Source organism: Trichosurus vulpecula, chromosome 1, assembly GCF_011100635.1.
Source record: "Trichosurus vulpecula isolate mTriVul1 chromosome 1, mTriVul1.pri, whole genome shotgun sequence".
Lineage (NCBI taxonomy): Eukaryota > Metazoa > Chordata > Mammalia > Diprotodontia > Phalangeridae > Trichosurus > Trichosurus vulpecula.
Window position 1 is genome coordinate 492,480,867 of NC_050573.1, and position 16,224 is coordinate 492,497,090.

The window sequence follows — 16,224 nt, forward strand, 5'->3', positions numbered from 1 at the left end:
TCCTTCCTTCCTTCCTTCCTTCCTTCCTTCCTTCCTTCCTTCCTTCCTTCCTCCCTCCCTCCCTCCCTCCCTCCCTCCCTCCTTCCCTTGGCAATCACTGTTGAGTTATTTGCCCCAGGATTATACAGCATAATAAGTGTCTGAGGTGAATTTGAACTCTAGTCCTCTTGACTCTAGGACTGGAGCTCTATCCACTGTGCCGCTAAGCTACCCTACCCTAGCAGGATAATATTTCATTACATTCATATATCATAATATTTTCAGCCATCCTCCAATTTCTAGTTCTTGCCATCACAAAAAGAGTTGTTATTATTTTTTGCATGTGTAGAATTTTTTCCTCTCTCTCTTTGGGGTATTGATATAGTAGTCACATCATTGGGTCAAATAGCATATGGCCAGTTTAGTAACTTTTGGAGCAAAAGTTGCAAATTGCTTTCCCAAAAATGTGAACGAATTCACATCACCTATAGCAGTTAATTAATAATATATGCCTATTTTCCTCTTTTTTTTTGCATTTCTCATTTTTCTCTTTTGCAGACTTTGCTGATCTAATGGATTTAAAATGGAATCTCTGAGTTTGTTTTTCTTTCTTTTCTCTAATTATTAGTGATTTGGACCATTTTTTTTGTATGTAGTTTGGATTTCTTTTCTTAAGAATTGGTTCCTTTTTTAACAGTTGGACAATGCCTCTTATTCTTAAATGTTTGAGTCATTTCATATATCTTGGAAACAAGACCTTTGTCAAAAAATCTTACTGCAAAGATTTTCACAGTTAAATATCTCCACTCTAATCTTACGTACATTAATTTTGGTTGTGCAAAAACTTAAATTTTATGTAGTCAATATTATTTGTTTAATTTTCTGTGTTTCTCTCTATCCCTCATTTCATCATGAATTCTTCTCATATCCCTAGATCTAAAAGGTAATTTCTTCCTTCTTCCTGTGATTTATTTATGATGTTCCCTTTTAAATCTGGGTCCTTTATCCATTTGAAGCTTGTAGTAGCATATGATATGAGACTTTGGTCTCTGATACTGCTTTCTAGTTTATCAAATAGTGAGTCTTTCCCTTATTAACTGGGGGTAGGAGTAGGGCTTTGGGCTTATGGGACACTATACCTTTGGAATGTATTTGGTAAATGCTGTAAGATACTGGTCTATGCACGATTTCTGCCATAGTGCTTTTCAGCTTTCTGAAGAATTTTTGCCAGATAATGAATTCTCACCCCCAAAGCTTAAGTCTTTACATTTGTAAAATACAAGGTTACTTTAGTCATTTTGCTGCTACGAACTGTTGTCTATTCTCTTCCACTGTTCTACCTTTCTATTTCTTAACCAGTACCAGATAGTTTTGGTAATTACTGCCTTATAGTATAGTTTAAGATTTGGTACTACTAAATCCCCTTCCTTTACATTTTTTTATTAGTTCCTTTGATATTCTTGGCCTTTTGTTCTTTCAACTGAATTTTTTTTCTAACTCAGTAAAATAAGTTTTTGGTAATTTAATTGGGATACCATTGAATATATAAATTAGTTTGGGTAAAAGTGTCATTTTTTATTATATTTGCCCTACTTACCCATGAACAGTTAATATTTCTCCAATTATTTAAATCTGATTTTATGTGTATAAAAAGACTTTAAAAAAAATTTGTTCATATAGTTCCTGAGAGCAGGTATGCTCTCAGGTATTTTGTACTGTAGAGTTATTTTAAATGGGGTATTTCTTACTATCTTTTCTTGTATGATTTTGTTTGTGATATCTAGGAATGCTAATGATTTATGTGCATTTACTTTATGTCTTGCTACTTTTATAAAATTAATTGTTTCAGTGAACTTTTTAGTTGAGTCTTTGGGATTTTCCAAGTATATCATCATATTATCTGCAAAAAGGGGTAGTTTTGATTACTTCATTTCCTATTCTGCTTTCTTCTATTTCTTTTTCTTCTCTTACTGCTATTGCTAGGATTTCCAATACAATAGCGATTATTATTGGTGACAATCGACATCCTTATTTCATACCTAATCCTATTGGAAAGGCTTCTAGCTTATCCCCATTACAAATAATGTTTGCTGATAGTTTTAGGTAATGCCTTTTATCAATTTAAGGACAAATCCATTTATACCTATACTTTCAAGTGTTTTTAATAGAAGTGAGTATTGTGCTTTATCAAAAGCTTTTTCTGCATCTGTTGATATATCATATGATTTTTGTTACTTTTATTATTGATATAATCAATTGTGTTAATAGTTTTCTTTATGTTAAACCATCCTTGCATCCCTGGTATAAATCATACTTGGTCGTGTTGCATAATCTTTGTAATCTTTGAGCTAGTATTTTATTTAGGATTTTTGCATCCATATTCATTAATGAAATTGCTCTGTGATTTTCTTTCTCTGTTTTTACTTTTCCTGTTTTAGGTGTTAATATCATATTTTTTTCATAAAAGGACTTTTGTAGGATCCTTTCTTTACCTATTATTCCAAACAATGTATTTGATATTGAATAAGCTGGTGTTTAAATGATTGATAGAATTCACTTGTAAATCCATCTCATCCTAGTGCTTTTCTCCCACCTTTAATTTTTAGGATTTCTAATTTAGTGTTTAATTGGGGATTTGGGGTTCTTTTTCTAGTTGTTTTAATTGCATGCCCAACTCATTGATCTGCTCTTTTTCTGTTTTATTTATATAAGCATTTAGAAATATACATTTCCCTCTGATTACTTCTTTTTGCTGTATCCCATAGGTTTTGATATGTTGTATCTTTATTGTCATTTCTGTTTAATGAAGTTACTGATTATTTCTATGATTTGTTCTTTAACCCCCTCATTCTTTTTAAGATTGGGTTGTTCAGTCTCCAAATCTATGTTTCTATGGTCCTTTATTAAATATAATTTTTTTTGCATTATGATTAGAAAAGGATGGTTTTAATTCTGCTTTTCTGGTTTTAAGTATAAAATTTTAATGCCATATATATATATATATACACCTTAAGTCTTTCTAAAGGCATCCTGAACCACTAAGAAAAAGGTATATTCCTTCTTGTTCCCTTTCAATTCTCTCCTGATATCTATCATACCTAGCTTATCTAAAATTATATTCTCTTCCTTGATTTCTTATTTTTTTTGTTAGATTTATCTAGTTTTGTGAGGAGAAAATTAAAGTCCCCAACTATTATAACATGACTCTCATTTCTACCTGTAATTCAGTTATCTTTTCTTTTAAAAATTTAGGTGCTATTATATTTGCTGCACATAGCTTTTATGTTGATATCGCTTCATTACTTTTGTTTTCTTTTCTCCCAAATATAGTTATTCTGTTTATCTCTTTTAATTAAATCTATTTTAGCTTTAACTTTGTCTGAGATCATGATTGCTACCCCTGCTTTTTTGTGTCAGCTGAAGCATAATTAATTCAACTCCAGCCTTTTATATTAACTCTGTATGTATCTCTTATTTTTAAATGTCTCATCAACAACATTCCCATTTTTACTCCGTTCTGCTACCCATTTTGGTTTTATGGGTAAATTCAATCTCATTCACAATGTCATAATTACTATTTTTACCCCTCTAAATGTATGTGTTCCTTCTTTAACCCAGATCTGATGAGTAAGATTCCAGTACTACTAGCCCTTCTTCCACACCTGCTTCCTCCATATCAATTCTTCCTTTCATGCCTCATTTGTATGAGGTAATTACTCATTTTTATCTTTTCCTACCTGATTTTATTTTTTTAGAATCACCCCATCATATTCAGGTCAGTCTCTACCTTTCTTTCAAACTAGCCAAGTAATTATGACAGTCTTAAGAATACTGATAACATTTCCACATATAAGACATAAAGTTTGGTCTTGATGAGTCCCTTTTAATTGGTCTTTAATGTTTTTCTTATATTTCTTTTGCATCTTGGGTTTTTTTTGGGGGGGCAGGGCAGTTGGGGTTAAGTGACTTGCCCAAGGTCACACAACTAGTACACGTGTCTAGTGTCTGAGGCCAGATTTGAACTCAGGTCCTCCTGACTCCAGGGCTGGTGATCTACTCACTGTGCCACCTAGCTGCCCCTCTTCTGCATCTTATATCATATTTTTCATTGATTACTGGGCTTTTTGTCCCAGATGCCCAAAAGTCATTTAGTTCATTAAATATCCATTTTTTCCCATTCAGGATTGCTTGGCAAGCTGTTTTTGTTCACAGCCTCAGCTCTTTTTCTCTTTGAAATATAATGTTCCAAGATGTATGGTCTTTTAGTGTAGAAGCTGCTTAGTGTTGTGAAATCATAATTGTAGCTCCACTGTATTTAAAATGTTTTTTTTTCTTGCTGCTTATAATAGTTTCTCCTTTACCTGGGAGCTCTGAAAGTTGGCTGTGATAGTACTTTTTTTTTTTTAAACTGATACCTCTTTCAGTTGATAGATTTTCCTTAATAATTTCTTGTTAATATTGTATCAAGATTCTTTTTTTGATCATTACTTTCAGTTAGTCCAATAATTCTTACATTGTATCTTCTCAATCTTTTCTCTAGATCAGTTGTTTTTCTAAAGAGATGTTTCATAGTCTCTTCTATTTTTTCATTATTTTGATTTTGTTTCATTATTTCTTGGTGTCTTATAAACATCATTAGCTTCCCCTTGTCCAATTCTAGTTTTCAAGGAGTTATTTTCTTCCTTAAGATTTTTTTATATCTTCTAATTGTTTGACTTTTTTTTTATAATTTTCTTGATTTTCTTGGATTGCTTTTACTTTTTTCCCTAATTGTTGCTTAATTTCTCTTTATTTGATTTTTAAAGTCCTTTTAAAGGTCTTCTGAGAACTCTTTTTGGGCTTGTCACCGTTTGACATTGATCTCTAAGGTAGGAATGGCCCTTTTTTAACTTCACTGTCTTCCTCTTGATATGAACCTAGATCTTTTTATACCATAGTAGCTATCTATGGTTGGGTTTTTTCTCCTTTACTTATTTTAATTTTAATTTTTAGTAGCTTATTATTGTAATTAGGTTTCAATACTGAGTTGTGGGCAATGGTGCCCCAGGCTTTAGGTCCTTCTTGCTGTTTTTTTTTTCTCTGAATTCTGTCAGGGGCCTTGGGCACTCCTCGTCTCCCCTAAGTCATGTCTAGGGCCCTCAGTCACATTGTCTTTCTCCCTGAGGTGTAGGACACTCACTGGGAATGTGCTCTCCACTTAGCCTAGGATCACCCCTGGTCAGCACCACTAGGCCTCACTTCAGGAGCAAAGGAGTGTCTTCCTTTATTCAGCAGTCTAGTCCCCATGCTGTTCCTACATAAAAGTTCCTGAGGGGAAGGTTCCTGAAGCCTAGGTTCTTATCCCAGGACTAGTTGCTTATTAATTTAGAAGTGTTTGCACCTTACTCAGGCCAAACCTCAGCCTCTGGAGGTTCTGTTTTTCCTGAGGTCCTTTCAAGTTGTCTTAGGAGGATGCACTCCTTTATTTTTGCTGCTCTTTGTTACCTTTGAGGTGATGTTCTGTCTTTTTGTGGAGGAAATTTGGAGAGCCTGGAATTTTCTGACTTACTCTACCAACCTCCTAGAATCCGCCTCTGTAGTTTGTACACTTAATCTGTTCTACTCATTGACCTTAAAAACAAAAGTATGCGAAGAATTTGGTAGCATAAGTGATTTTCATACTATCGAGTCTAGTAATATCCATTACCGATACATTTCTTTCCTAAAGTTTGTATGAAGTTGATAATAAGATTACATTGTCCATGGGCAAAACTGATAGCCTTTTTCATTCTTACCACAAGGTTGCTGATCATCACTGGAGAGAGTCATGATTTCATCTGAACAATTGGCTTAATTATTGTTCCAGAATGTATAGCCCTCTACAAGATAGGTGTAGAAGAACGAATTTGGTTTTAATTTTAAAAATTATTTTTCAGGGCATTCTCAGTTGTGTTTTTTTTAGTCATTTTCCTTCCTTCAGACCTTTGAAGGGAATGAGCGATACTGCTATATACATGGCATTCATCTGTCTAGTAGTCTGGGATGAACAAAGTAATGTTTAAAAGCATTTTTGTAAAAATAATTATTTTCTAGTTCAATTCAAAAGAAAATAAAATCAGTCATGGAGTTTTCTCTTCTGCATTATTTCAAAATAAAAAAGCCACTATGTACCCCAAGTAAAAGTTTAAAGATTGAGAAGATGATGACAATGATAATAATAATGACATAAATTTTGCGTAGCATTTTGAAATTTGTGAAGTCCTTTGGAAATAGTTTAGTGAATCCTAACAACAACACTGGAAAGTATAGATGAGGAAAACTGAGACAAAGGTTAGGATTGTGCACAGTCATAAAACTAGTGTCCATGGCTAGGTTTGTATTCTGCTTTGCCTTACTCCAAGTCTAGCCCTCTATCCACTGTGCCACATGATTCCCTCTGCTACATAGGACAAAGGAAAGGGGGAAGGGAATAAGCATTTATATAGGGTCCACTATGTGCCAGGCACTGTGCTAAGAGGTTTTTACAAATGTTATCTCCTTTTATCTTCCCAATAACTCTGTGAGATAGGTGCTATTATCATCCCCATTTTACAGTTGAGGAAACTGAGGTAAACAGATGTTAAGTGATTTGCCCAGGTTCACAGTGTTAAGTAAGTGACAGAGGTTGGATTTAACCTGATATCTTCCTGACTCTGTGCCCAGCACTCTATTCATCAGGTCACCTGTTAACTTTATTAGGCAAGGGATACCAGTATTCATAAACTCTTGGTCATTTTCTAAAGATTTTTCTTATCTCAGTACAACAAAAATTCTATTATTTATTATTTCTTTAGTGTGAATACCTACTTTGCTAACATTATTCAGAATACTTTGAATATAGTGGGTTTTTTTGAGACTGTGGCCAAAATCATTGCATTCAATAGTCTTGTGATACTACTCTCAGCATTTAACTAAGCTAATCTTCATTCAGCAGACATTATGGCAACAGACTCCCAAATCTTTCCAGCTTGGTAGGATATGCCAGACCTTATTCTCCACTGCCTTAGCTTTGAGAACTCAGGGTCATCTTCATTTTATTATCATGCCTTGAAATACAGTTTTAGTGCAGGACTGAGTTTAGTGTCTCAAAGATAGAAAGGAAATTTAATCAGTTATCTCTTCTGTATTAGACTTGAAATATGTACATATGAAGAATAATTTTATTTCTAATTAGAAACAACTCATTTTAGTTTATAATCCTTCTGTAGAATTTCTTTGAGGTTCTATTATTTGGAATCATTTCACTTTTTGGTTCTTTATATTTAATTATATGATAGCTTTGTCTTTAAAGTATTCCTGTAATCTTAACCCAGGTGGTATTGTTTACTGACCTTATCCTTTTTTATGTTTTACACTTAATTTTTATTACATTTTTCTCAATTATAAGTAAACAAATGTTGATATTTTAAAAAAATTTGAATTCGATATTCTCTGTCTCTTTCCCTCACTCTCTTCTCTCCTCCTTGAGTAGGCACACAATTTGATATGGAGTATACACTTGCAGATTTCCTGACTTTATTCTAAGATTGTATATGAAACTCCAAGAGTTATAGTGTTTTTTTCCAAATTTAAAATGGATTTCCTTTTGACATTATTCACCCATAGATATTTTCTTTGTTGTTAGATAGTTAGGGACTATCTTTTTTCCTTTCTTTCTAGAAACAAACCCCCTCATATAGTGAGACCTTAAGACAAAATTTTTATTTAATATCTACACACACACTAAGACAGGCAGCAGCTACAGTGAAATAGATACACAAATTTGGCATAGCTTTATATCAAAATTATCTTTTCTGTCATTTGATTTAGTAGATCCTACAATATTTTGTGGGATTCCCAAATTCTCAAATCCTTCAGTTTTAGCCTTTTATTTGGTGAGACTTGAATGACTGTTCAACAGTCAGTCAATATATATTTTTAAAGCACTTAATATATGCCAGGCTCTATACTAAGAACTGGATATACAGAGAAAGACAAAAGACAGTCCCTGCCATCAAAGAGCTCACAATCTAGTGGATATAGTGGTGAGACTATATCCAAATAATTGTAGAAAAAAAACTAGCGCGCTCTCATGTGTGTGTGTGTATATATACACATACATACATGTATACATACACACAGGATAAATTGGAGGTAACCAATGAGGGAAGGCACTAGCTTGATCATAAAGCCAGAGAAAGCTTTAGGGGGAGATGAGAGGGTGAGCATTTCTTGCAGTATAATTCCATATTTACCCTTTTGAAGACCTTTGTGGTTACAGGACCTCCTTGAAGGACTCCAAATTTCATCTGTAGGCTTAAAATCCTATTAACTAATGTGGTTGAAATATACAATTTCTTACCCTCTCTCTACCTATCCTACAAGAACACTGAAAACAATACCAACTACTCAGTTTTGTCTAAATAGTGAGGGGAAGGTGTTGCCTAAACATAGTTTTCTGACTTTAAAATGTTATTAGTTTCATGTTTACATTTTCTTGGGGGGACATTTTTAAGGGAGCTCTTTTTTTCAAGGATCATGTAACATTTAAGTATAAGGCCTCTGTTTACATGATATTGGTGCCTCAGAATTGATAACAGATGATGTTCTAGTTGGGTGAGTCCTTCACATTGTGTGATAGTTTATGAGTGTTATTGTCTACAAATAACCCTAGTCACTGCTTGTACCTTGATTTTTTTTTATAGGGAACGTTAGAAACAAGAAACACATTTACTCTACAGATAGGTCCTAATCTATAAAAAAGAGAAGTCTCAATATTTTTATTAATTAGCAGACAACATGACCAAAACCACGCATATAAAGGACACAAGAATGTTTTTTAAAACAATTACTACTTGGTCAAAGTCTTGTGTTATATACTCCCCATGCTCAGTTATACAGTAGTATTAGTGAATGAGTGGCTTTTCTTACTGGGTCTACAAGTTCATGTGTTAGCTCATTAGATGAAATTTTTTTTTGCTGAAATATTATGTGACTAGCAATTTATAGTCCTTGAGACATAAAAAATTTTGTACTAAAGTTAATTTACAAATGATTTTTGAAATTTAAGTGTTAGACTAGATCATCTCCCAGCTTTCTTTCATCTCTGAATCCTGTGTGATGCTTACTTTCAATTCTGGGAATCTCAGAAATTCCTAAATTTTCCTTACTTTAGGTTGTCTCCAGAAAGACTTATCATCATGAACTAACCTGATAAGTTGAAAACTCTTTTTATCTAATGAAGATGCTGGAAGAATAGCTACACGCCTCCTAGATATTTTATCTAGGGGACAAGTGGTTATATACATATGCAGATCTTTCTTAGCAACCTTCCCATGATATTGCATCACACACGCACACACACACAGAGTGACATCTACATTAAGGAAATGTCTCAAAGTTTCTATGAACATAGCTATATTCTACCGAATAACAAAGTTTCATTTTGGTCTGATTCACGTTGTGAGAGTGTTTGAAATTGCCAAAGAAGTCCATTATCACAGTCTATAACTATCAGCAAGATGGGCCACTATTATTCTTTAGATCACCTACTGTTTCTATAATCATATATTGATAGCACTACAAGCCCAGGAGATCAAAATATTGTGTCTTGTCAGTACTGATGTAGGCTAGGGATTCAGACTCCCAGTTGCCCTTGTCCAGGGTGCTACCCTTGTCCAGGGTACTGATCTTTTTTGGGGGTTTATTTAATCATTTTAACTGTTGCTTCCTTTAATATGTAGCTAGAGTCATTTTTATCCATTGAAAGAACTTCCTAAATGCTTTTGTTAATCTCTTGGTAGTGACATGAGAAGACCTAGTTAGTACTCATTTCTATTTAATGGCCAGCAGAGTGCTTTTCTTTACCATAAAAGTAATGAGAGTGAATATTAAGATTTTGTTTCTGTGAAAATTTAAGTGTACCTCATTGGATTTTTGGTCTGCTTCTAAATATGTGTTTACAAAGATCTACCTAAAATATTTAATATTATATTTAATATTATTTTAATACTAATACCTTTTATTATTTTAAAAATAATAAAATTATATCATTTTGCTTTTGCATTCATGGTGTTCTTTAGACATAAGTATTGTATGATGAAATAATAGAAGTGGAAGGAATTTTTTTTAAATTACACCAAAGACACACAGAAATATAGCTGAGAATAGAACTTGGGTCTCTTGATAATTGAGACTAGGATTCCCTAACCCCTACTCAAGGTTATTTTGTCCTTGCCCCTTTCTTTCCTTTTGTTTATATTCAGGAAAGAGTCCTGCTGAATTCTGTAATAGCATATACAACACTTGTAGTATTTTGTTCTTTGTGCTCAAAGAGGATCATGACATCAGAGAGGTGGTGTCATGACATTGCAAGTGAATTGGATTTAAGTGAGGGAGGGCTGTGCAAATTTACCAGCCTCACTTTCTCCTCTGGAGCCTTCTGGGTCCAGTGTCAAGATATAGATTAGGACAATGGGAGATGCCCCTGTAGAAGTGGAAGACCTTGGCCTTTTTAATCTAAGGTCTTTAATAGGAATCATTTGTACTCATTTAGTGATTAAGGCTAGGTGAGAAAAATGCAACATTAATGTATAGAGAACTTCTATTTCTTCTATGTTGTTGATTCCTTTAATTAAATAGCTTATATCAGTTAAAATAATTCATAGAAACATTCTTTTTTGGAATACATACTTTGACAGATTGAATGCTAGATATTTGAGTCTCTTTTCCTCATGTAGATAACCATTTCCTCTATTAGACTTTCTATTTCTGGCTATTTTTCAACCCTCAGGAAGAACCTAAGAAAGTCCGCTTTGATTATGACTTATTCCTGCACCTTGAAGGCCATCCACCTGTAAATCACCTCCGTTGTGAAAAGCTAACTTTCAACAACCCCACAGAGGACTTCAGAAGAAAGCTGCTGAAGGCAGGAGGGGTGAGTGCTGCTACTCATGTTAAAAGCCATCCCATTAAAGATATACTGATTTATCAGTGCATTTTAAAATTCAATAAGATTTTCTCATATGCTGAAAAGAATTAATAGTTAACTGCAAAATTTAGCTCAGGACTCTCATTGTCTCTGAAACAGAAGGTAAGCAAAGAAAGTTCTGAACCAAGTACCTGATGTACATAATTCATTAATGGAACCTCAGTCTCTCCTTAAGGTCAGAGCCCTTTGTATTTATTGCACCAAAGGCAAATTCCCAACCATGCATACAAAATCTTCCTGAATTTAAGGTCAAGCATTGCATTATGAGATCTCTGTGTGAGGATGAAAACTTAAGTTTTAAGTTAATACCAAGAGGAATTAGTGTCTGAAGGCCAAGTTCTTTTTCAAAGTTTTCTTGATTGTATTAGTTGGAAAAAGTTATTTCATGCTGAATTTCTTTAGTGAGATGAATGTATATCTTTATTTGTTTGTACTGCCTTGTTAGGAAATGAAATTTGTCCTTGAGATTGTGGTAGGGTTAAGATAAACAATTTAGTAAATCATGAAGTTCTATTCTAATGTGCAGTCCCATTCTTTGTAATTCGGTGATGGTGGGTGAGATTAAAGAAGGCTGTAATATAAACATAATCCTGAAATCTTTGTGTATACACAAAAGGTATGTCCCAGCCATGTTTACTACAAAGCCAAATTATATTTATTAATTTAAAATTTGCTTTCTACTATTGTGTAGGCAGCTCAGACTCTAGTCTTGCAAACTTTTCTGTAGAACTAATTCTGTGGAACACATCCTCCTAGGCTCATCACTGTTTAAGTTCAAATACAAGATGTCAGGGGGTTCCAAGCCAAGCTGTACCTTCTACTCTGACTCTGTTAGCTGCACATAGTGCATTCAAATAAAATAATTCAAATACATCTTCCTCTGTGATTGTACTCGTTCAGTCATTTTTTTACATGTGTCGGCCTCTTTGTGACTACGTTTGGGGTTTTTCTTGTCAAAGATACTGGAGTGGTTTGCCATTTTCTTCTGCAGCTCATGTTACAGGTAAGGAAACTGAGGCAAACAGGGTTAAGTTACTTGCCCAGGGTCACACAGCTAGTAAATGTCTCTGTTCAGATTTGAATTCAGGTGTTCTTGACTCCAGGCCTGCCACTTTATTCAGTGCTCCACCTAAGCACCTAGCTGCTCTACCTTCTTCTGTGACCCCTACTTAAAAGCTCACATTTTTCATGAGTTGGCAGTAAAGAATAATTTTAGCTGAAGACACATGACCTAACCCAGGATGCACACCTCAATCCTAAGTCTCTTAGGCCCATGACAGTTTGTTAAAACCTAAAGAATCTTTTTTTCATTCATAGCTAAAAATGGTGGGTTATTTCACCTGTTCTGCCCTTTTTTAAAAAACCACAATCCTTCAGGTACTATTAGCTAATAGCTTTGTAATTCTTCTCCTTTATTGAATTATATTGTTAAGGGTTTTGGTCTATGAATGTAGTTTCAGTTTGTAGCCTTTTGTTGATAGGTAATGTCAAATGAATTTAATGTTTCTATAAATAAAATAGACACTTAAAATACTATACTGCAGAATTTTAGGATCTCTATAACCAGTGAAAGGACAGATCGCTGCCTTATGTATAAAGTAGCTATAATACAAGATGACATGAAAATAAAGAGAGAGGTGCTGACAATTTTTTTTTCTTAAAGTACATGAGAATAAATATAAATCATTGTCCTTATATGAAAAAGAAGAATGGTTTTTTAATATGTTTGAATGTATCATAATGCCATTTTCCTTCTCTGGCCAATTATTTTTTATGGATAATTTGCTACTTTTATGGATTAAAAGGAAATATTTTGCTGTATACATGTAGTATATTAGTAATATATGGGAACACTGACAAATGAATGCTAATTAACACTTCACTGATTGACACAGATTTTTGGAAGAGTTTTAGAATTTCTTTAATATCTTGTGTAGGTACATATTTGCCAATATTATTTAGTTAGTAGTTGCTAGTAATGAAGAGATTATCTTTTGTTATGAGTTACTCTTCTTAGAGCATTTTTTTCTTTCTTTTTTTTTTTTCCTGTAGAACCTTAATTTGGGCGCTGAGATTTTAGATTTTTTCTTTATATAAGTCTTTATTACCTGACCATGGGGCCTTTCCATTTTCAGAACATAAGATCAATGAGGTTATTTAACTCATAGTATTTTGAAATTCATATCTACATATTCCTCTTTTATTTGTTTTGTGAGTGTGTAAACAAAGTATCTCCCAAACAACTAGCCACATTCGTGTACTTATTCTCACTGCTTAAGTCCTGGAGTGTGAGGATTACTCCTGAGTTATTGTATTACAGTTTACTATAGCTGAGTGAATAGAAGCTTTTGATAGCATCAGTGAGAAGCTGGTGGAAAGGGCTAGGAACTGTGTTCCTAGTGTCCTTAGTATCTCATTTATGGGTTATGATTCAAGTATGACCCCAAGACCAATGAGATTCCCATGTTCCCTGAGGTATGAAGAGTCAGGGTGTGTGTGTAGTCATTTGAATCCAACCTCTCCTTTATCTGTAATGCAAGGCATTTTGCATATGGAAACACATATACTTTAGCCTCCTTGACCCTGGCTTCCTGAAACCTTTTCTATATCTTATTCCTTCCATCTTTTCAGCCTGGAAAAACTGTCAGGAGCTGTGATAGCTACTGAGAAAACATGATGGAAGATATATTCTTGGTGTAACTGCATTCCTATCTTGGCTGAGAAAGGGATGGATTTAGAGTTGGTGGTTGGATTTAAATATTTAGGGGCAAGTGGTATGAATTAATGAATAGTAATTGGAACATTTGTTGCCTTTCAATCCTCTCATGTTCAGTCGAACCTATTCCTCCACACTTCTGCCTCCCATCCCTCCTTAGTATGCCCACCATCTCTCGAGGAGTGAGTGGTGGGGGAGATGGTAGAAGGAGGGTGAATATGATGTTCTTCATGACTTTGCTTTCCTTTCTTGTTGTACATCACACAATTCCATCTCCCATAGAAACAATGCTACGCATGCTGCCTTACAGTAATTGTATTTATTTATTTATTTTGATTTATTTAATTTATAATCTAACTGAGTTATTGTATATTTGTGACATAGTTTCAGGTTTTAAAAATATTTTTAATTGTCTGCATATAATATTTTATCTGCTTTATGTTTTTACTCACTTTCAGAGTTTTGGAACCTAACAACCATTTACAGCATTATTTCTAGGTAAAGAATGCACCAAAAATAAAAATGGGTTGTATTCCAAAGGTTGATTTAACTATGGAATTTTTTTGAAGACCCATTCTACTTATATTAAAAGTAACTAAGACATCCATCAATCAGATTCATGTATGTATATCATATAGCATGATCCTGAGTCCTTTAGTGTCTTACTTATTTTCCTTGGGCCACTCTCTTGCTTATCAATCAATATAATTAAAAAATGCCCATAATGGGACAAATGTAATCTATATGACCTTTCAGATCTTGGTTACTCACCTCTTAATGCAACCTAAGGTGATTGTATTCTTTTTTTTTTTTTGTCCTATCATAATGTTAACTCATTGACCTCGCAGACTATTAAATCCTCTGCATCTTTTTTCGTATGAACTGAGATATTGTGATACCTTTGCTATCTTGAACTTGTTTTAGCCTACCCAGATGTTTCTGGATCCTGTCATCCAGTCTTGATTGTCGCACTCAACCTTGTGACATCTGTGAATTTAATAAGCGTGTAATCTATGTCTTTTTAAAATTCATTGAGAAAAGTGTTAAATAGAAAAATGTCAAATAGTACATATTACCTGGATGTGTGTGTCTGTGTGCATGTGTGTAACTGTGTAATATTTTAATTACAATTTATATCCAAGTTTAGAGCCAACCATTAATGACTTTTCTTTCAGAGTGGCCGTCCATCCAGTTTTGAATCCAGCTGTCAATATACCACACTCTTGCTATCTTGTAAAAAAAAAAAAAAGTATAAGAAAATCTGTCAAATAATTTGCCCAAGTGTAGGTGGAAAAAGGAAATTAATTTCCTCTTGTGCAACCTCTGGTTCTTGTGATTATTTCTTCCTTTCCTAGATGTTTATTAGCTATCTTTTTAACTATACATGCTAGAAATTTACCAGTACATGAAGTATACCTCCCTGGCTGATGGGTTGCACACTCCTCCCTGCCCCCATTTTTTTTCTCTTTGAAAATTGGAATATTTGCCTTTATCCAGTTTTACAATGCATCTCTCATTCTTCATAGTGTTTCCAATACTGCTGACAACGGCTCAGCAATCATGTTTCTTAGTTCCTATGGACGTGGTTTATGTGTATTGCGTGACTTGAACTCACTGTAGCCTAATTGGTGCATCTTTATTGTGTCCCCACTTAATCGTGGTTATCACTTCCTAGACTTCCTAGAATTCTTCCTTTCTTCTGTACCTTGCATTTCAAAAATCATTTTTCTTAGCTGAGAAAATAGAGCCAAAATCATAGTTGAGATTCTCTCTTCATTCCCTGACCATGTCACCTCAATTTTCAAAAGTGTTCAGGAACTCTATTGCCTCTACAATAAAATGCCAACTTAGACTGTCATTTAAAGTTTTTCCACAACTGGACTCTCACTTTCCCTTTCTGACTCTCGTATTCATGAATCTTACACGCCATCTAAACTGGCTTGTAAGTTTTCCATTAAAATTGACATTGTATCTCTTGGTCTTCCTCACCTAAACCTCTCAGAATCCTTGTCTTCCTTCACAACTTAGTTACAGTGATACCTCAAATGCAAAATTTTTCCAGATCCTTCCAGTTTTCAGTGTTGTTACTCTAGTCTAATCATTGCATGTCTATGTATACATGTTCAATTCTTCCAATAGATTGCAATCTTTTTAAAGGCAGAGATAATTTCATTTCTGCGTTTGAATTGCCGGTCTTAGTTTTACTGTCTACACGTAGTAGGTGTTTAATAATTAACTGATGACTTAAATTTAATAGTTGAATTAAACACCAGACTACCAGGTCCTTTTTTGTGTTTTATTGTCTTATCATAGTCATACATTTGGGTAAGTAATTTGATTGAGTATGTGTAATTCATTTAAGTACATAGAGTACTTGATAAGGTTTGGCCTTCAAAAATAAATACACCAGAAACACTTTTTTTTTTAAACATCCTCTTAGTATCGGTGTGCCTAATGGGTTGATTATACACCCAAAGATAAACTTGAGGTCATTGATAATTCAACACTGTGTCCTGATGTTTTCTCTTCTTGTAGACATCTT

General features: G+C 34.0%; 1 protein-coding gene across 4 annotated transcripts in view; it reads left to right on the top strand.

The window, feature by feature from the left end:
• Positions 1–16,224, top strand: part of MLLT3 (MLLT3 super elongation complex subunit) — a 297,894-nt gene that overhangs the window by 164,785 nt on the left and 116,885 nt on the right. For all 4 annotated transcript variants that reach the window (XM_036738103.1, XM_036738120.1, XM_036738112.1 and 1 more), the window contains one exon: positions 10,769–10,912. In XM_036738103.1, coding sequence (XP_036593998.1) covers positions 10,769–10,912 — 144 coding nt within the window. The remainder of the gene's footprint in view (positions 1–10,768; positions 10,913–16,224) is intronic.